Here is a 19,841-nt window from a genome sequence, read left to right as displayed (position 1 = left end):
CAGGGGACAGCTGAAGGATCTCAGGTGAGAAGCCCCAGAAAGGGGCAGAGTCCCCAGAGTCCCAGTGGCCGGAATAGCACACTGTAGGCTGCATCTTGATGGAGCCTCTGCTGTGACCACCCTGTGGAACAACACTGCAGGCCTCTGGCTCCTGCCCAGGGCTCTTCTCCACCCCCTTGGTCACTGGCTAACCTTGCTGAGGGGCAGGGCCTGCTGGATGGAACATGAGGCACTGTGAGGGGTACTGGCCTTCTTGCTTCCTTGAGGCCCCCAGTGTGGGAGACGCCTCTTCAGTCCAGTGCCCTCCAGTTTCTTCACTAGCTCCCCCAGAGGTGGCAGGCACCTGTCATCCAGGAAGGGTGGCCCCCCAGCCCACAGCCAGGACCAAAAAAGCAGGGCCAATGCTCCCCTGCACAGATGGAAAATCAGAGGCTCGAGGGGAGGCTGCCTGGCCTGTGGTCACAGGAGACAGGAGGGTGGAAGGACTGAAGCTTGGGACAACTCCGGCAGAGCTGAAGTGCCCTGGGAGGTGCTCTGGCCTGTTCCTAGTTGGCATGTGGGCTCAGAGAGGGGCAGAGGCTGAAGAAAGGTCACTCTGTAGGGCTGGACAGGCTCTGGAGCCTGAGGCCCTTCTCATTCTTTGATGACTATACCATCCTTACTTCCCATTAATGCCTCTGCCAGGCTTCGGAGGCCGAGGCATGGCCCAGTAGGCCTGGCTGGCTGGGCCTTCTGGGTGGAGGGTCAGAGCTTAGTGCTGGGCACGGGTGTGGCCAGCCCATCTGCTAAATGAAGAGGTCAGGGTCAGTGGCTGAGCCAGAACTAGCACCCAAACCCCTGCTCCTGGCCCACGCAATAGGGCGGGGTTGGGCTGACCACGTGGCTGACCACTGCTTTGGTCCTTCAGGCAAAGGCCTGGTCCTGTCCACCGTGCTGGGCATCACCTTTGGCGCCTTCCTCATTGGGGCCCTGCTCACCGCGGCGCTCTGGTACATCTACTCGCACACGCGTGAGTATCCCAGGCCCCCACAGGGAACACCCAGGGCCCCCACCACCACCTGGGGCAGCCCGGCAAAGCCTCAGAGGGAGTGGGGAGCCCTGGCCGGGGCCCTGACCTCCGCCCCTGCCCCGCCCCCAGGTCCCCCCAGCAAGCGGGAGCCCGTGGTGGCGGTGGCTGCCCCGGCCTCCTCTGAGAGCAGCAGCACCAACCACAGCATCGGGAGCACCCAGAGCACCCCCTGCTCCACCAGCAGCATGGCGTAGCCCCCAGCCCGGAACCCTGGGCGCCCCCTGCCGGAGAGACTGAGCAGCCACCAGCTGGGAACCACTGGCCACCAACTCTCCCCAGGACCCCAGTGCCTCCACTCAACTGAGGACGGAGCATGCTCTCTGCACCGGCCCTGCCCGCCCCCCTCTCAGGGGCCTGCTGCCAGCGGGGGCACCGACTTGGAACACCATGGGGTCCCCCCACCCCATTCCACAGAACCTCCAAACCCAGGGGCTCTGCGACACAGCTGCCCAGGACCACAGAGGACGAGATCACTGCCTCATTCGTCCACACTGCTGACAGAAACTCCAGTCCCAGCCATTTAACCTGGTTGCTGCGCCGGCGAACTGTGCTGGGGCCCAGCCGCCCAGGCCAACAGCACCTCCACCAGGGGAAGGAAAAGGGGTCCACCCCAAGGCCACCTTGACCTGGTGCCCGTGGCCTCCACACCTGAACTGGTACAACTTTGGTGGGGGAAACAGAAGCCAAGAGGCGTCCGGTCTGAGAGTCCAGAGGGCAGCAAGAATAGTGGGGTGAGGGAGCCCAGCTCCCCCCACCACTGCCACATGGTGACCCCCTCCCGGCCACTGGACAGGCAGCAGGTGGAGAGTGGCCAGGCTGCTTGTCCTGGGCTCACCCCTGTATATTTACCATCAATAAATCAGACATGAAACCCGTGCTGGGCTGGGCTGGGCAAAGGGGAGGGGCCTCTGGAACAACGAGGAGGGGGCAGCGTAGAGCAGTGCTGCCCACTAGGATTAGGATGGCCTGGCATGGTGGCAAATGTGGCATCTTGAGCAGTAGCAGGTGGCCAGGGCACAGCAGGTTTGATTGAAAGTCCCCTCTGCCACTCACTTGGTGGCACAGCCTTGGGATCGAGGCTTCGAGAAACCAAACACCAGGAGGTGCCATGCCACTTGCTCTGGGTTCAGGACACAAGCCCCCGACAACTCTGGGCTCTAACCCTGGATCTGCTGCTTACTGGCTGTGTGACTGTGGGCAGCTCCCATAGCTTCCTGGAGCCAGCCAGTTCCTTATCAACAAACCGAGTACGCCTCCTAGTTCACCTGGTCTTCGCAAGGGCTACAAAGCAGTACCTGGCATGTGGCCCGTGAATGTCAGTCCAGGCTTCTCACAGACAGGCCACCTGAGGCTCAGAGGCAGAGAACTTAGGCCACTGACCCTGGGCTCCCTCTACACAATCTGGTTCCTACAGCAGCTACAGCCCCAGCCCCCTGGCATCTGATGAAGGAACAAGGTTTTTCCATTAAAAAAAAATTGACAGGCTTTAATTCACTCCAGCCATGCTCTTTCCCAGGGTGCCCAAGGCAGGGGTTCTCTCCTTCTCAAGAGGCCCTGGGAGAAGGAAAGATAGTGCCTAGCCCCAAGCAGAACCCTAAGCATGGCCAGGCAACTCACTCCATGAGCTGAGTCTGAGCCAGGAGGCAGGATGGGTGGCAGGGAAATGGGCTGAGCTGCAGGCCTCCTACAACCGTTGGGGCCCTGGAAGCCCTGCTGTCCTGGCTGCAAGCAAGGTACAGGACCCCAGGGACAGGACATTCCCACTCCAACACCCACCGCCTGGGTTAGTCTCCGAATCAGGAAAGCAGAAATCAAAAGGCACCTGGTGTAAGTTCGTGGTGCTAAGCCGGGGCAGGTGTGGGAGGCTCCCACCCGCAACCCCACCACCTTGGCTACTGGGACAAGGAGGGCTCCAGCAGCTTCAGGACACCGCCCACAAGGTGCAGGCTGCCGGTGACCAGCACGTGGATCGCAGTAGCCTCGCGGAGCACACTGGCCCCGTTGCTTGCCGTGGGGTGGGCAAGGAGGCCCCTCGGGAGGCTGGGTGGCTGGAAGTCGGGGTCCCGGCCTTGGCTGATCCACTGCAAGGCGTGGGAGATGCAGCTGAAGACCAGGGAGCTGGAGCTGCAGGGCTGCAGGCCGCGTGGGGCCAGCCGCAGGGGTGCCGGGCCGCCAGGCTCCAGGCTGGAGGGCCGCCAGAGGTCGCGGCCGGCCTGCTCCTCATCCAGGCAGCTCCAGTGCTGCTGGTGTTCGAGGCAGCGGAGCAGCACCTGGTCCAACGTCACTGTGAAGTTCTGCTGGTCTGTGGGGTACAGAGCCAGGCATGTCAGTGAAGGGGACAGGGACGGGGAGCGGGGAATGAGACAGAAGAAAGGGGCAGGTATGCGGTGTGCACCTCAGTTTAGCATCAGGCTCAGTACACGGCACATCAACAGACTCTGCTGGTGGCCCCCACAGCAGACATGTGAGGAGGCGAGACTCGGGCCATTTCAACAACTTGCCTGAGGCCTGGGAGCCAGCCAGAGGCTCCCGCCCACTAAGCTCAGTCTCTCCCTGGGCCTCACCACCCTCCTGGGCAATGGATGTCTGGGAGGCCTGGTTAAAAAATACAGATTCCAGAACTCTCCCCAGCTTGACGCAGGGCCTGGGATCTGCACTTTTTACAACAGTATTTCAAACTATTTAAAAACATAATGCCCCTAACCCCCTGCCCACCATCAGGGACCACATCTTTCCCCTCTCACCTGCATTGTCTGTGGATGCCACCTCTGTCAGGTTGGGGCAGAAGACAGCATAGTCAAACTGGCAGGGCTTGAAGACCAAGGGAAAGACATGGTGTCACACTCCTGAGGGGACATCACCCACCCTGACCTCACATGCCACCCAAGCTCTCTCAAGGCACTGCCCCTCCCTGAACTAGAGTGACACTGCAGAAGCCCAGCCATGGCACCAGCCCTCTCCCCTCTGCTTCCAGGTACCTGTCTGGCCTCTGCGCTGGTGACAAGAGTACCACCTACTGCGTAGATGGGGGAGAGAGGATTGGGCAGAAACTTGCTTAAGGTCGCCCAGCTAGGGAGCAGGCCCCAAATCCAGAGGAAAGAGCTTGCACAAATAGGCAAGGTTCCTGGGTCTGTGAAATGGGAGATGATCCCTAACAGCCACTTCAGCCCTGATATGCTGGGGTCCCCAAACACAGGCGGTATCTTAGTGGCAACCCCATTTCATGGAGAGGCAAGTTGAGGCTCAGGAAAATGCCACTTCTTGTCCAGGGTCATATGCCAGTGACTAATGGGGCATGGCATGTGAGTGCAGAGCCTGCACCTTTAACCACCACATGGCCCTCCCTGAACCCTGGCCGAGTCCGACTCCCCGGAGCGCCTCGCGTTTGCACTTGACCCTCAGTACAATTCAGGGGAAAGGGAACGGAGCTGAGGAGGTCCAGGTTCCCACAGCGAGAACCAGGGCTGCTGGGCTGCCGGCCACCCCCCACCTGGCCCCTCACCTGCAGCAGCTTCAGTAGGGCTGCAGGGTCCCTGTCGCCAGTGGAGTTGAAGAGCAAGACCCGCACCTCAGGCCCACTGCACCAGGGGAAAGGAACCAGACTAGGGTCAGAACAGCACCTCCAGTCCCTTCTTTGTGGCCCTGCCCAAGGCCCCGCCCCTGCCGTCCTCACCGGCTGGGCCTCTCACTGCGCTGCAGGGCCTGGCGAAACCAACGCACGCAGGCCTGCACACTGCTGGTGGTGTGTGCCCCGTCCAGGTACCAGGTGAGGGGCCCTCGCCGCAGCACTTGCGTCCGGCCTGGCCACTCAGTGTCCCGAAGCCCTGGTAGAGGCAGGCAGTGCTCGGGATCCTCTCCTACCCTAGTCCTCAGCTCTGCGCGAACTCCAAGCACACTGTCCCCACAAGCTGCCACTGCTAAGGGGCATCAACCCAAGAGCTTCTTACGGGTGCTAGTTGTTGGGTTTGAGGCTTAGCCTGCCTCACCTGGTGGAACCTTCCAGGCCACCCTGAGAAGGGGCTGCCATCATACACTAGCTCCACCTGACAGCTGGAGAGCCCTGAGCTCTCAGTGCCAGGGCTGGGCTAGGCTGTGGTCCGAGATCTGTTCCAGCACCGTCACTAACCCCTGACAGCCAGCTGGGCACAGTGGGTATACTGAAACCATCTGTTGTAGGGGTGTGACAGCATGAGCGCATAGGCGCTGAGGGCTTCTGGGAGGACAAGAAGCAGAGGGCCTGATGATGACAATGACAGGGACAGTAGCTACCACTGGCTGGGCACTTTTCCCACATCTTCCAGGCCCTGGGCTCAACACCTTACTGATGTCACCTCAGCAAATCCTCACAACAGGCCTAGCCGTGGGTCCTGTCATCGTCATTTGGCAGATGGGAAACTGGGGCTCAGACAGATTCGTGAACTCAAGGTCAGGGAGATACAGACCCTTAGGCACCCTCTCAAAGTGACCTCCCAAACAGGAAGCCAAAAGAGACATCTGAAGGGGCACAAAGACGCGTGGTGGTCCTGGCTGGGCAGGAAGGTCCGACTCACCGTGCCGCATGTGGGATGTGGGCTGGAACACGGGTGCCAGGGGCAGCGGCCATGGCACACTTGGCCTGGACACCTTCAGCTTCCTGACGTCTGTGGAATGTGTGAGGCCCACCATGCTCAGGACCCTCAGAGGCAGGCTCCCATGACTGCCCCCCACCTGCCCACTCGCCAGGCCACTCACCCTGGTGGTCCCGCCACTGCAGCCAGCAGTGCGCCAGCTGCAAAGCCAAGGCCGCGTTGGACCGCTGGTGCTCTCCCTCCAGGCCCAGGGTCAGTGGCCGCCCCCTTTCCTCCAGGGCTTCCAGTGGAGGGCACAGGTAGAGAGGACACTGCACGGAGATGGGCGGCAGGTGGTCAGCAGAGTTGCCACCACCACCTTGAGCAGAAAGCCCTCCCATGCCCATCTATCAGAGCCCATGGGGCCCTGCTCCAGAACCCAGAGATGTTCCAGGGGACAGCAGCTGCAGGGCTGGGCAGCTCCCGCACTGCAGGGACGAGCACGCTGAGGTCCCCAGGAGAAAGCGCCTCTCCAGCCAGCCCAGACCCTCCCTGCCCACCGCCGCCCCATCCAGTCCCACTCACTGAGATCTGCTGGGCTCGATCCCTCAGCACAGCCAGGGGACCCTCTGGCTGGAGCACGGTGAAGGCAGGGACGCCATGCTGCATGGGCCAGGAAGAGTGAGATGGGCGGCCGGGGTCCTCCACCCTTCCCTCTCTGGCCCCCACAGATCTGGGTCTGAACCGCCACTCAGCCTCTCGTCCCTTGTGTTTCAATGGGGAGACTGAGGCCAGAGAAGGGCACAACCTGCTCCACACTGTGAAGGCATGACAAGAACCCAGACCCTGCTCATGGCCAGGACCTTGTCCTGAGTCAGGACACAAAGGCCTGTCCCAGCCCCACTCCTCTGAACCTGGGGCCAGGGCCAGGCCCCCATGTACTTCCCTGCCCCCAGCCTGCCTGATCACCTTAAATATGCCCCCTTTCTGCCATGCAATCTTCTCCACTGTGTCCCCCAGAAGGCTGGTGTGGTCGATGCCGAGAGAGGACACTCCACACACCACAGGTTTCCTGCAGAAGATAAAAAGGTCAGGACGCTCCACCCTGAGCCACTGGGCAGCAGAAGGCCTGGTTCCTAGGCCCACTCCAGTCCATAGGCGCTGCCTTCACCTGATGATGTTGGTGCAGTCGTAAGCCCCGCCGATGCCCACCTCCACCACTGCCAGGTCCACCTGCAGAAAACCAGATGGCAATGGCAGGAGTAGCAGGTACACCGATGTCATCTAGAACCAGGAGTCCCAGCCTACTGAGGTCCTGTCCCCAATGCCTCAGATCCAGTGTTCTGGGAGTGGGCACACACCTTCTCTTGGAGAAAGACGTGGAAGGCCATGAGCGTGAGGAAGCGGAAGTAGGCGGGCATGGAGACACAGCTGCCATCCTGTGGCACAGAAACGCATTAGGGCCCGGGCCCCTACAGCCCCTGCTCTGGGATGATGGGGTCTTAGAATGTGCAGCACCCCCTACCCCACCCTGGCATGGGCACCTTGGTCTTCTCCAGCTGGTGATAGAGGTGCCAGAAGTGCTTGGTGAAGAGCTCAGGGCTGATGGGCTGCCCGTTGATGCGGATCCGCTCACGCACCTGCACCAGGTGGGGAGAGCTGCCGGGAGACGGGTCATCGGGATTCCCTTTCCAAGCCCCAGGGCCTTCCCCTGCCCTGCAGTCAAACTTGTCTTTGGAAAGACACACCTGACCAAGTCACTCCCCTGCTGAATATCCTCCCAAGGCTCCTGATGCCCTCAAGAGAGACCCAGCTCCTCGCACATCCTCTCAGGCCCTGCAGAGACTGATGTCCTGGTCTCTAGGCCTCACCTCTCACTGCCCCTGGGCTTCTCCCTGTGCCCCACTCCCTCTGGGCTGTTTTTGTCCCTCCAGCCACCATCTTCCCCTTTCTATCTCCAGGCCCTTGTACTGCACTCCCCGCATCATGACCTGGCCCACCCTACATCACAGGTCTCAAGTAAGACACCCCCTTCAGAGGGAGGGAAAGGCCCCTCACTCTCATCATGGTCTAACCTGTTCTGAGGGCTCCCAAAATCCCCTGCTCTCCCCATCACACACCCATCAGTCACTCTGCTAACACATGTCTGTCTTTCTGCCCTCAAGGACAAGGCCCATTCTTTTGTGTTTATGCCACATCTCTGGGTGGCCACAAAGACACATGGATCCAAGCCAAAAGTTAGGGCTTCTACCCAAAAATATTATTTTAGAAGACAGATCATTGCCTTATATGTAAGTGTCACATAACAACATTTTGGCCAACGGATGGAACACATAATCCTGTAAGATTACATCACGTAGTGATATCACATCTTAGTTGTGTAAGAACTGTTATGGCTTGGATCTGGAGTGTCCCCCCAAAAGCGAAGGTGTTGAAAACATGGTGCCCAGAACAGCAAGGTTCAGAAGTAGGGCTTTTAGGTAATGATAAAATCATGAGGGCTCTGACCTCATCAGTAGATTAATCCATTTACTGGATTAATCCACTGATAGGTGAATGGACTACTGGAAGGCAGGACCTAGTTGGAAGAAGTATATCAAGGGGTGTGCCTGGAGGGGTCTATCTTCTTCCTGCTCTTTCTCTCTCTCAGCTTCCTGGCTTCCAAGAGCTGACAGCTTTCCTACGCCTCACCCTTCTACCATGATGTTCTCCCTCGCTCAGGCCCAGAGCAATGAAGTTAGATGACTGTGAACTAAACCTTGAGTGAAAATAAACTTTTCCTTCTCTCGGTTGTTCTTGTCAGGTATTTTGGTCATACTGATGGAACACTGACTAACATAAGTCTACCCGTGATGTTTGTGCAACAAAACTGCCTAATGACATACTTCTCAGCACATCACTAAATGATGTGGCTGGATTTGAATTGCCAAATACCCTCTCACACTGAGCCCTTCTCTCCATTTCTTTTTTCCTTTCCGCCCCCACCCTCCCTCACTGTGGCATTGAGGATTGAATCCGGGGCCTTGCAGCTGACCTCACTCTGGTTCCACAGTCCCCCAGAGAGCTAGGAGACACAACCCTCCCAACTCAGTACCTAAAGAATCCTGTCTTCAGGCCATAATTCCGGAGGATATGTTCAGTGAAGGCACAGGTGGAGCCCTGGAAAGAAAAGGTGTTACGTGGACAGGCCCTACTCCACCAGCCTACCAAGTGGACACTGACCCATGGGTCCTGCCCCTCACCTTCCCCTTGGTCCCAGTGACATGTATGATATTCAGTTGGTCCAAGTCCTCCACCTGGAACAGAGAGATGAGGTCCCCACCTCAGCCACGGCATTCTCAGACAGATTGGGGGTGGGGGTGTCAAGAGTAGTCAGAGGCTTTTCCTTCATTACCTGCAACCCACTCCGTGCCAGGTACACCTCCATGGCTTCCAGCTGTGTCTGTGGGTCACCCCGTTCACGCTTCACCTGCTCCAGGTAGCTGGCATTGGTCTGCAGGGTGTTGAGCATGCGCACGGCATCCTGGTAACCACAGTCCCCAGGTAGCAGATTAAGGTTCACTAAGGGTTCTTAGGGACACAGGCGCCCAGCATACCAGTGACCAAGCCAGGGTACCAAGTCAGCCCTTCTGCCCCAGCCTATAGGTTAAGCAATGGGGAGAGAGCAGTGGCATCTTTCCAACTCTGGCAAAGATGGGAGCTTGCGGCAGTTCAACCCCACCCAGGGAGTGCCAGGCAAAGAGGGCGGCAAGACTAACGGAACCAGCTTTGCTTCCTGCTCTGGCTCCCAGGACCTTATCCACTGGGTCTTCACCCTCATACTTGGCCCTCATGAGGCTTGGCCCTCATTCCCTCCACCACCACACTGGCTCCTACTAGGCTCAGGCCAGAACCACATGCTAGGATCTTAGAATTCTGGAACTCCTGGAGGAGTTAGATTCTACATCAAATCCTGAGGACTCTGGGGTTCCACATTCTGACCCAGAGCACAGCTGCCTGAAGCAACCAGGTGGAGAAGAGCAGGGTCTTCCATCAGAAGGGCCAGGTAGATCCCACCTATGGAGAAGCCACAGGGCATGGGGAGTAGGGGTGCTGTTTATTTCCCCTCAGGCCTCAGATCCGTGACTCTTGCCCTCGAGGCTTCGTGGGTAGGATGGAGGCCTCATTCCCCTCAAACCAGTGCCACCAGCCTGCCTGGCCTCAGGTTCTGGTCTCTGGTCACCAGGTCCTGGCACAGCACCCGCACATGTTTTCTGTGTTCCTGATTCTTGGGCCCTCCACGGCCCCTGATTCCTGCTCGCCCCACCATTTCAGGCCTTTTCTGAATCTCGGAGACAGCGCCCCCATACTCCCGAATTCCGTCCCCCAGCGCCGATGGCGCAGACTCGGGGGGTGCTGTTATTCCTGAGACCAATTGTGCCTCTGGATCTCGATCTTATCACCAACGTCCCTTCCCTCTCTACCGCGGGACACTAACAGCCTAAGAATTCCCAAATCCGGCGACCAGAGCCCAACTTCCTGTTCCCTGTCCCCGCCCCCGGAGTCCCCCGTCCCAAGCTGCCGGTTTCCCCAAAGCTGGCGGAGTCCGGCCCACGTGTCACTGCGCCACCGCCCCCCGCCGGCCCCCCAGCTACCTGATACTCCATGCCGGGCTCCTGCGGCGCAGGCCGCGCGCTCAACTCCCGCCGCGCCGCGCCCTCGGGCGTTGCACCACGCGCAGGCACAGCTGCCAGGGACAGAGCCGCGCGCAGGTGGCTCCGCGCCCACCACATAGTCCCGGTGCGCGGGAGAGCTAGGCCGGGCGGGAAACGCCCGCCCCGCCCTGACGCGCCCCTGCCCTCGGCCAATCAGCGCCGCCCAAGACCTCCTCTGCACCAATAGGAATCGGCGCCTTCCCCTGAGCCGTCCTGGAGGGGGGGCAGGACCCCGAGCGCCCGGCAGCTCCGAGTGCTTCCGAGGCGCGCTCCCCTCGCGGCCTTTCGTTTAAAGGGATATGCACTCCTTTAGTCACCACCCTCCGTAGGACCCTGCCGCACGTCCCAAAATAACCAGTCCCTGTCAGCAGCCCTCAGCCCCTGCTCCCGGCCCGGATCAAGTGACAGAGCTGGCGGACACCTTGTGGAGGTCACCGAATTCCGATCCCGAAAAGCCCCGACTCGGGGCAGGCACCGGGGATGCGACCTCTGGCCTCGGGAATGTGACAATCAAAGCCCGGGCTTCTACCCTCTCGGAGCCCCTAACCGACCCTGAGGGGCTTGGGAAGGCTTCCTGGAGGAAGCGACGTCCCAGCTGAAGCCTATGGGGTGTGGGGAGAGACTGCCAGGCAAAGAGGGGAGCCGTGTGTGAAAAGCAAAGATCAAAGAGAAAACTGGGCGCTTTCACCTGGCTGCTCCCAGTACCGGGACGCCGGATTTACTGCGGAGTCTCAGCGCCATAAAGAATTTGGATTAAATTTGATGGCATTAAAATGGTTTTATGGAGGAAGGACATGATCGGATTGTACTTGGGAAGCGCCCTGGGGCTGTGTTACTGTATGGAGAATGGATTTGAGGGGCATGGGGGAGGGGGTTAAGCTGTAATGAGGAGGCTCCCCATTTGTGCTAGCATGAAAAAGTGTCTTGGTGAGATCCTTATGACAGCTGAGGCTCAGAAAGGGAGAGGGGGTGCTGCACTAGGGAAAATCCCTGGATAAAAGGCCATCCTTCAAATTACTGATGGGATCTCCTCGGTACCGCTGTCCTCTCTCCCTCTTTCCTGCATTGGGGTAAATATTTATCAGAAACTGATTTGAAATAAGCAAGTGATGTTGGGGAAGAGTCCATCATTAGCTGGACTTCTGCTCTTGGCACACTGCTGGCACCCCCAGGTCTCTGTGGAGAGAGGTGCTTTCCTATCTTAGTTTCCTTCTTGTTTAATCATTGAAACTTTATACATATACATGCATATTATTTAGTAGTTGTATAAACATAATAAGAAGCTTTAAGCGCTTTTCTTTTGCTTATCTGTCCCCCAAACAGACACTTCCTTCTTGAGTAATCCCAACTGACAGCCAAGCATGTGCATCCCATAATTTTCTATGCTCTTGAAATCACAAACACACTAGATATTTTTAGGACCTTGATGCAATATTTTGATTCCTCTTAATTTTCTTATTCAACAATAATCTTATAGGGAATCTTCTAGACATGTATTGGACCAGAACGTGCTCTAAACACCATGGACCCAATTGCTCATTCCATCCTCAGATCAACCCTAAAACACAAATCCTAGCATCTTCATCATCCTTGCTACACAGGTGAGGAAACAGAGGCACAAGAAGTATAGTCACTTGCTCAAGTGACAAAATCAAGATTTGAATTCTGGCCCCAGGCTTCCAAGGACCAGAAATTATTCTCAGTCTCTATACCTCTCTCCCCTGCCTCTCTGGGGACACTGCAAGTTCAGTGTCTTTAATGGCTGTCTGGCCTTCCTAGGAGCACCCGCAACTTGGCCGAGAAGAGCATTCCCTCTGTGGTCGGGGCTTTGAAGCTATGGCTAGGCATCTGCATCCAGACACTTTTTTTCCTAAGAGTCAGATTGCATGGAATGGGAGTGTTGGGTCCAGGATGTTTGCATTGCTTTCCCCCAATGTAGGAACCTGCATCCCACCAGCTGTGTGTGAGGAGGATCCCAGGCCACTGGGTGGAGAGTCCAACCTCATGGTTTCCCTGTATTTCCCTGGCTGTAATGAACTTGAGCATCTTTTGATGTGTCTATTTCAGTAAATGGCCTCACTCATCTTTGGCCCTTTTTCCTTTTTATTTTTTTTTAATTTTTTTTTTTTAATATTTATTTTTTAGGCAGACACAACATCTTTGTTTGTATGTGGTGCTGAGGATCGAACCCGGGCCACAAGCATGCCAGGCGAGCGCGCTACCGCTTGAGCCACATCCCCAGCCCTCCTTTTTATTTTTTTAATTTTAATTTTTTTTTTTTTTTTAGTTGTTGATGGACCTTTATGTTGTATTCATATGTGGTGCTGAGAATTGAAACCAATGCCTCACACATGCCAGGCAAGTGCGTTACCACTGAGCCACAGCCCCTGGCCCTTTTTTCCAACATCTGTCAATTATAAAAACATTTACTGGATCCAACATAGTAAAGAACACCTGTAATCCCAGCAATCCCAGGGATTTTGAGGCAGAAGAATAGCAAGTCAAGGTCAGTCTCAAGCAACATAATGAGATCCTGTCTCAAAACAAACAAACAAACAAAATATATAAGGGTCCTGATTGTAGCTCAGTGATAGAGCACTTGTCTAACATGTGCAAGATGCTGGGTTCAATCCTTAGTACAGCAAAAACTAAATGAATAAGTAAGTAAAATCACAGATATTAGTGTCAGTTCTGTCCTCTGTAAGGCAAGTATTTTTTGTAGAACTACAAAGTCTGAAGGAGGTGACATTGAACCTTTAGACCATTCCTCCAAGAATGAGATGCTAGGAACAGATGTCCTCTTCTGTGGCAAGGTAGAAGTTCCCCCTTGTCAACATTCCTTCATTCCTTTCCTTTTTCTTTCTTTTTTTTTTTTTTTTTTTAGGGATTGAACACAGGGGTACTATACCACTGAGCCACATCCTCAGCCCTTTAAAAAATTTTTAAAAAATTTTTTTAGTTGTAAATGGACACTATACTTTTATTTTATTTATTTATTTTTATGTGATGCTGAGTATCAAATCCAGTGCCTATGTGTTTAGGCAAGCACTTTACCACTGAACTACAACCCCAGCCCACTTTTTTTTATTTTTTATTTATTTTTTAATTTTTTTATCGCTTGTCTAGCACTGAGGCTTATCTCCAACTTGCAATCCTCCTGCCTCAGCCTCCCAAGTCACTGAGATTACAGGTGCACAGCATCATACCCTCTCTACATTCCCAACTCTGATGTTCAATTTCTTTTCCCTCTGCCTTGAGCAAAGTCTGGATCAGGGCTTCTCTAGAGCAGGTGAATTTACAGAGCCAATGATTTGACTCCTTGAGCTACAGATCTCAGCCCTGCTTGGAAACAAGTAGACATAGGGGACAAGAAACAGCACTGAAAATTCTGGAGATCCAAACTGATCATCCCAGTTTTTCAGGGAAATTAAGTGAAGGCTAAGGCCTTGGGCAGGTAGGTCGCCTGTCCTGTGAACCCCTGTATCCCATAGTTTCTGAGAATGAGTTTCAGAGTGATGCTTGGAATTTTGTTTGTGCCGTACTGGGGATTGAACCTTGGGTTTTAATTTTGAGACAGTGCCTTGATAAGTTGCCCAGGCTGGCCTCAAACTTGTGATCCTCCTACCTCAGCCTCCCAAGTTGCTGGGATTATAGGTGTGCACCACTTGCCCAGCAATGCTGAGAAACATTCAAGTGTTAAAATTTAAGGGTGAGAAGTGGGGTAGAATGGATTTCTATTCTTTTCCTTATTAACTTTTTATTTTGTATTTCAGTTCTAATATTTTTGCAGTATAACACATCATATCAAACAAAGTTCCAGAAAGGTATACACAAGAAAAACGCCTCCTCCCCAGGAGCCCAAGTGCTTGCATCCTGATTCCTTCCCCAAAAGCAATCAGTTATCAGTCTTGTGATCTTTCCAGAGATATTTTGTGCATTTACAAGCAATTAAAAATATGTTAATTTTCCTTTTATGCTCATATATAGCATCAGGCTATGTATAGGTGAGTCTGCACTGTACTTATTCCATAACACCCCCCCTTTTTTTTTGGTATCAGGAATTGAACCTGGGGAACTTAATTACTGAGCTACATCCCCAGCCCATTTTAGTTGTTGATGGATCTTTATTTATATTTGGTGCTGAGAATTGAACCCAGTGCCTCACACATGCCAGGCAAGTGCTCTACCACTGAGCCACAGTCCAGCCCCCCAGCCCATTTTTATTTTTCAGTTTGAGACAGAGTCTCATAAATTCCTTAGGGCCTTGCAAAATTGCTGAGGCTGGCCTTGAACTTGTGATCCTCCTGATCTGCTGGGAATACAAGTGTGGGCTACTATGCTCGGCCCATAACCCCTTTTTCCCCTTCCTTTCATGGTGCTGGGATCATGCTAGGCAAGTGCTCTCTTGCTGAGCTACATCCCTAGCCCTCTACAACCCTTATCCAGGACCTCATTTTTTTTTTTTTTTTTTTTTTTTTTGGTAGTTAGGGTACAAGGGGTTGAACTCAGGGGCACTCAACCACTGAGTCACATTTCATTTAGAGACAGGGTCTCACTGAGTTGACTGAGTTGCTCAGTGCCTTGTGTTGCTGAGGCTAACTTCTGCCTCAGCCTCCTGCGCTGCTGGGATTAGAGGCACACATCACCACACCTGGGGAGGGTCTCATTCTGAACTGTGTTAGTATACAAGAGCTACCTCGCTGACTGATTTGTGTTTCTGAAGCCGCCAGTTTTCCATGGTGTGGAAATACTATTGCATGTCCGGCTGGTCCCCCATGAGTGGATGCTCAGGTTATTTTCAATGTTTTGCCATCAAGGGTTCAGCACATAACTTTACCCTCATTGTTTCTTGCAACCAAAGGATCAGTTCCAAGAAGCTGGGTCAAAGGTTATTGTACTTGACATTTCTATACACAGTGCCACATTATACTCTTGAGAGTGGTGTGCCCCTCTGGCAGGGTACAAGCCAGCAGTTTTCTCACATCCTATTGACACAGACTGTGCTTACCAATGGAATGGTAAGGAGGGGTGGTACCAGGGACTGAACCTGGGATGCTTAACCACTCGGCCACATCCCCAGCCCTTTTTATTTTTTATTTAGAGACAGGGTCTTGCTAAATTGCTGAGGCTGGCTTTGAACTTTTGATCCTCCTGCCTCAGCCTCCCAAGCCTCTGGGATTACAGGCATGTGCCACTGTGCCACTGCACTGTGCCCCAGTTCATTTTTGAGACAGGATCTCACTAAACTACCCAGGGTGGCCTTGAACTTGCAATCCATTGCCTCAGCCTCCCAAGTAGACTAGATTATAGACACGTGCCACATGCCTGGCTTCTTTGTAACTTTTGGATTTTGAACTATGTGGTGGTATTGCCATTTCAAAATAAACTTTAAAAGAGTGTTATCGCTTGCCTAGCATGCGTGAGGCACTAGGTTCGATTCTCAGCACCACATACAAATAAATAAAATAAAGGTCCATCAACAACTAAAAAAAAAAAAAAAAGAAGAATGTCATGAGCAGGGCATGGTGGCACATGCCTGTAATTCCAGCAATTTGGGATCAGGCTGGGCAATTTAGCTAGACCCTGCCTAAAAAAAAAAAAAAGGGGGGTGGGGGTGGTGGCTGGGGTTGTGGCTCAGCAGTATAGCACTCACCTAGCACATGCGAGGTGCTGGGTTTGATCCTCAGCACCACATAAAAATAAATAAATAAGATATTGTATCAAACTACAACTAAAAAAATAATATTTAGAGAAAGGCTGGGGAGTTAGCTCAGTGGTCAAGAGCCCCCTGGACTTACTTCCCATAATGCAAAAAAAAAAAAAAAGAGAGAGAGAAAAAAGAAAGAAAGAAAAACCATGAAAAGTGTAATGAATTATGATTTAAAAATGCTGGAGCCTGGTAACATAGTTCAGTGGTAGAGCACGTGTCTAGCATATGCAAGGCATTGGGTTCAATCCCCAACAACAACAAAACAAAACATTGTTCATAGAGCAAGCCTAGTGATAACTAGTATGGATATTACTCTTTAAAATAATTATAATTTGGGGCTGGGGATGTGGCTCAAGCGGTAGCACGCTCGCCTGGCATGCGTGCGTCCCGGATTCGATCCTCAACACCACATACAAACAAAGATGTTGTGTCCACTGATAACTAAAAAATAAACATTAAAATTCTCTCTCTCTCTCTCTCCCTCTCTTTAAAAAAATAAAATAAAATAATTATGATTTAGGAAACAGCCGGGAAGTATTCTCTAAAAGCTGACAGTGATTAGCTCTGGGTAGTAAGACTAGAGATGACTACTTTTTTTTGTGCTCCCTTTGTCCAAGTACCAAAAAAAAACAAAAAAAAAAAAAAACATCTCTCAGGTCTCCTCCATGCCAGGTGCTAAACCTTAGCACAACACCCCCATTTTATAGGTGAGGAAACAAAACCAGAGAGGAATCACCTGCTAAAGTCACATCTGGCAAGTGGCAGAGCAAAGATTCAGCTTAAATCCAGCTCTGGTTGATTTTGGTGGGTCCTGATCCCAGTCCTCTAATCAAGCTGGGGCTCCCTGGCTACTGTTATTTATTTATTTATTTTTTAAGATTTCTTTTTTAGTTGTAGATGGACACAATACATTTATTTATTTTTTTATGTGGTGCTGAGGATTGAACCCAGTGTCTCAAGCATGCGAGGCAAGCGACCCACCACTGAGCCACCACCCCAGCCCCTCCCTGGCTACTGTTTTTAATTTGAGTTCTCTCTGGATTGCACTGGGCTGAGACTGTCAAACCCATCAATTCATTTAATCCTCATGCTGTCCCTTGGGAAGGGTGTATTCTGAGATCCATTTCTCAGGGCAGACAAAAAGGGCCTAATAGCAAGAGTGGCTTAGTCACTTAGAGAATCTGTAAATCAGGCCCCAAGCTCCACCCCCAGGTCAATCCTGGTCCCTGCTCCCATCTGGCCTGTGCCTTGGAAGGTGACTAGGGTCACCTGTCAACAGGGTCTTGAGCTGGCTTTTACTTGAGGGAGACCCCTGGCTGGTGAGAAGCCCCAGGAAACACCACTGCTTCCAAGCCCCTGGGGTGCATCCTCAGTTCTCCCTTCCTGGCTGAGGGAGGCAGAGCCCTAGTGCCAAGAATGATCCATCATGTGTCCCTGGGTGTCAGTTCACCTCTCTGGGGCTCTACAGTGAGGAGGTATGGATGGCCGCAGATGGCTCCACTCCCAAACCCTGGCCATCTGGGCTGCCCCTCCTCCACTGCCCCTTTGGGGGATGCTGGGTGAGCCCCAACACTGCAGTTCACAGCCAGAGCTTCACTTTGGGTTGCAGCCCTGAGAGGAGACAGGTGCTCTCTCACCGGTCCCCTTCTACCCAGGAGAAAGAGGCTGGGTGAGCTGTCTGGTGTCAGGATATGAATTCTGACCTCCCCTGGGGGGCCCCGAAGCCCAGCCTGAGCTTCCAGCCCAGTCAGTCTCTGCCCGAGCTGAGCAGAAAGTCCAAGGGTGGCTGTCCAGCTCCCATCCCAGGCGCCTCGTCTCACAGCCCCAGACCCCCATGTGTCAAGCCATCCCCACCTCCAAGGACTGCACTGAGGCTGGATAAGGAGGCACAGAGCCCAGAGAACAGCGCCAGGGCTGTGCCCTTGGGCCCAGCAAAGTCCAGTAATCTCCAAATGGCCTGACCTCCTCGTCAAAAAGCACAGGAAATAATGGCCCCACTCTCCGGAAACCTCTCCCTCAAGTTTCCCCAAGCACATTTTAGCTGTCCCCACTGTCCAGCCAAGCCCCCCCACCACCCGCCTGCAGGAACCCCTGAGCGATATTTACACCCACCATCCACGGGAGGCACGCCAGCAAGGGGAGGTGCCTTGCCCAGGTCACTGCTCGCCTACCTGGAAGGAGGCAGTTTTGACTGCTGAAGGACCCCCAGATGGGCTCTGCCACTCCATGCTCATTTCCCACCAGAACTTCTCAGCCATCGGCCAAGACACAGGCAGGAACCTGGCACCTGTCATCCCTTGGTTTCCTGCTCTCCTCCCAGAGTGGGGGGTACTAGCAGGTATAAGCCCTCTGCCAGGCCACCTCCGCAGGGCGGCAGCAGGGACTGTGAGCCCAGCTAAGCCAGAGGGGAGGGCAAGCTGGGAGACTCCCAAGGCCTCCCCTGTCCTGATGGGCCTGGGACAGAAGTTCTGGCCTTTCCAGCCTGCAGGGAGGGGTTCCTGCCCTCATCCTGGAATCAGTCCAGGGACATCCCAGCAGGGACTGGCTGGTTTCCTGACTGCAGAATCTCAGTTAAATAACAACTGGGCAGAGGTTAAAGGTGAGCAGCAGGAGGAGGGGAGGTGGGTGGGGAGAGATGAGGGCGGGAAGGTTGGTCTATCTGGGAGACCTCCAGACCTTGGTGTGGAGCTGGGCTCTGTCCTGCCTCTCTTCCTTGTCACAGCTCACCTCCTCTTTGTGAGGGCCCATTTTGCTCTGGCCCTGCCAGGCTAGGATGGGACACAGGTCCAGCAAGGATACAGGGTGCCCCTGACTTAACAGACCAAGTCAACCGGAGGAGTCCTTGTTCCACCATGTTGGTCCAAAAAAGCCAGAACACAAAACTCAGTCCCAGCCTGCAGGGCATGGTGACATTAAGAGCACCTGCAAGTGATACTTGTACACAATGGAATATAACTCAGCCATAAAGAAGAATGAAATTATGGCATTTGCTGATAAATGGATGGAACTGGAGACTATCATGCTAAGTGAAATAATCCAATCCCCCAAAACCAAAGGTGTCTCTGATATGCAGATAGTGACTCACAATCAGCAGATGTGTGTGTGGGGGAGGTTCACTGGATTGGAGGGGGGAGTTGGGGGAAGGGAGGGGGATAGGAATGGGAAAGACAGCAGAATGAATCGGACATCACTTTCCTGTGTTCATATATGAACATGTGACCACTGTAACTCCACTCCATGTACAAGAATCGGAAGTTATACTCCAATGTCAAAATACAATCCACAGTCATGTATAACTAAAAAAATAAAAATTTTAAAAATAACATTTTATTATCCTTAAGCAAAAAATAAAGAGCACCTGCAAATGAGCTGGCAAAAAGCCTTCACAGCCAGCCACCTCCCAGCAAGCTGCAGGAGAGCGGCTGTGTGCTGGAACCAGAGAATAGCCCCAGGAGGCACCGTGGAGGGCACACTTGTATTCTGAGTCACACATCTCCCTCTACAGATGGGGGCAGCACCCATGTCATATGCCACCTCCCCATGGCCCGTGACCGTGTCTGGGCTCTGGCAGCCCCAGCTCCTCCCTGAGGTGGACCCTGGGGAGAAGGACTGGGAGAGAACTTGGAGCCAGCAGCTCCAGGGCTCAGGGCCTACTGTTTAAAATACGGTTTATTGCCAGAGTGAAAACACTAACAGACGCCGGAGGGCAGAACCACCTGTCCCCACCTGCAATTCTATCACCCAACCCCCCAGTTCCCTTGGGATTTCTGCTCCCATGTTACTCTGACCCGTTGCCCCAATCCTTTTCCCTCCTCCCCCAC

At 53.8% G+C, this 19,841-nt stretch overlaps 2 protein-coding genes across 4 annotated transcripts in view; one reads left to right on the top strand and one right to left on the bottom strand.

Moving 5' to 3' along the window:
* Positions 1-1,945, top strand: part of Eng (endoglin) — a 31,204-nt gene extending 29,259 nt beyond the window's left edge. Inside the window, exons 15-16 of the mRNA XM_027937274.2 lie at positions 908-1,009; positions 1,139-1,945. Coding sequence (XP_027793075.2) covers positions 908-1,009; positions 1,139-1,263 — 227 coding nt within the window. The 3' untranslated portion in view covers positions 1,264-1,945. The remainder of the gene's footprint in view (positions 1-907; positions 1,010-1,138) is intronic.
* Positions 1,946-2,534: 589 nt separating this feature from the next.
* Positions 2,535-18,507, bottom strand: Fpgs (folylpolyglutamate synthase). 3 transcript variants are annotated; one of them, XM_071600992.1, is made up of 15 exons: positions 18,192-18,507; positions 9,011-9,109; positions 8,859-8,912; positions 8,711-8,775; positions 7,161-7,275; positions 6,978-7,055; positions 6,788-6,849; positions 6,586-6,688; positions 6,202-6,279; positions 5,801-5,948; positions 5,620-5,709; positions 4,743-4,893; positions 4,572-4,647; positions 3,814-3,880; positions 2,535-3,371 (listed from the first exon to the last, which is right to left on the bottom strand). In XM_071600992.1, the coding sequence occupies exons 1-15, from the start codon at positions 18,312-18,314 to the stop codon at positions 2,962-2,964; spliced, it is 1,719 nt and encodes a 572-aa protein (XP_071457093.1). In that variant the 5' UTR covers positions 18,315-18,507; the 3' UTR covers positions 2,535-2,961. The 3 variants fall into 3 exon arrangements, with proteins under 3 accessions (XP_071457093.1, XP_071457092.1, XP_027799695.1); XM_071600991.1 differs by having other exon boundaries at positions 9,011-9,139; positions 18,192-18,506; XM_027943894.2 differs by lacking the exon at positions 18,192-18,507 and adding an exon at positions 10,251-10,444 and having other exon boundaries at positions 9,011-9,139.
* Between the last annotated feature and the right edge of the window lie 1,334 nt (positions 18,508-19,841).

This window comes from Marmota flaviventris, chromosome 13, assembly GCF_047511675.1.
Source record: "Marmota flaviventris isolate mMarFla1 chromosome 13, mMarFla1.hap1, whole genome shotgun sequence".
Taxonomy (NCBI): Eukaryota; Metazoa; Chordata; class Mammalia; order Rodentia; family Sciuridae; genus Marmota; species Marmota flaviventris.
Note: the sequence above shows the minus strand (reverse complement) of the source record. Positions and strands in the feature narration are given on the sequence as shown.

Excerpts from the sequence above, each read along its gene's own strand:
- Fpgs (XM_027943894.2), bottom strand. The coding sequence starts at position 10,388 with ATGTGGTGGGCGCGGAGCCACCTGCGCGCGGCTCTGTCCCTGGCAGCT. Across the intron at positions 5,710-5,800 it reads GCAGTGGCGGGACCACCAGG|ACGTCAGGAAGCTGAAGGTG; the intron begins GTGAGTGGCCTG and ends CACATTCCACAG. Across the intron at positions 3,881-4,571 it reads CCCTACTGAAGCTGCTGCAG|CCCTGCCAGTTTGACTATGC; the intron begins GTGAGGGGCCAG and ends TTGGTCTTCAAG.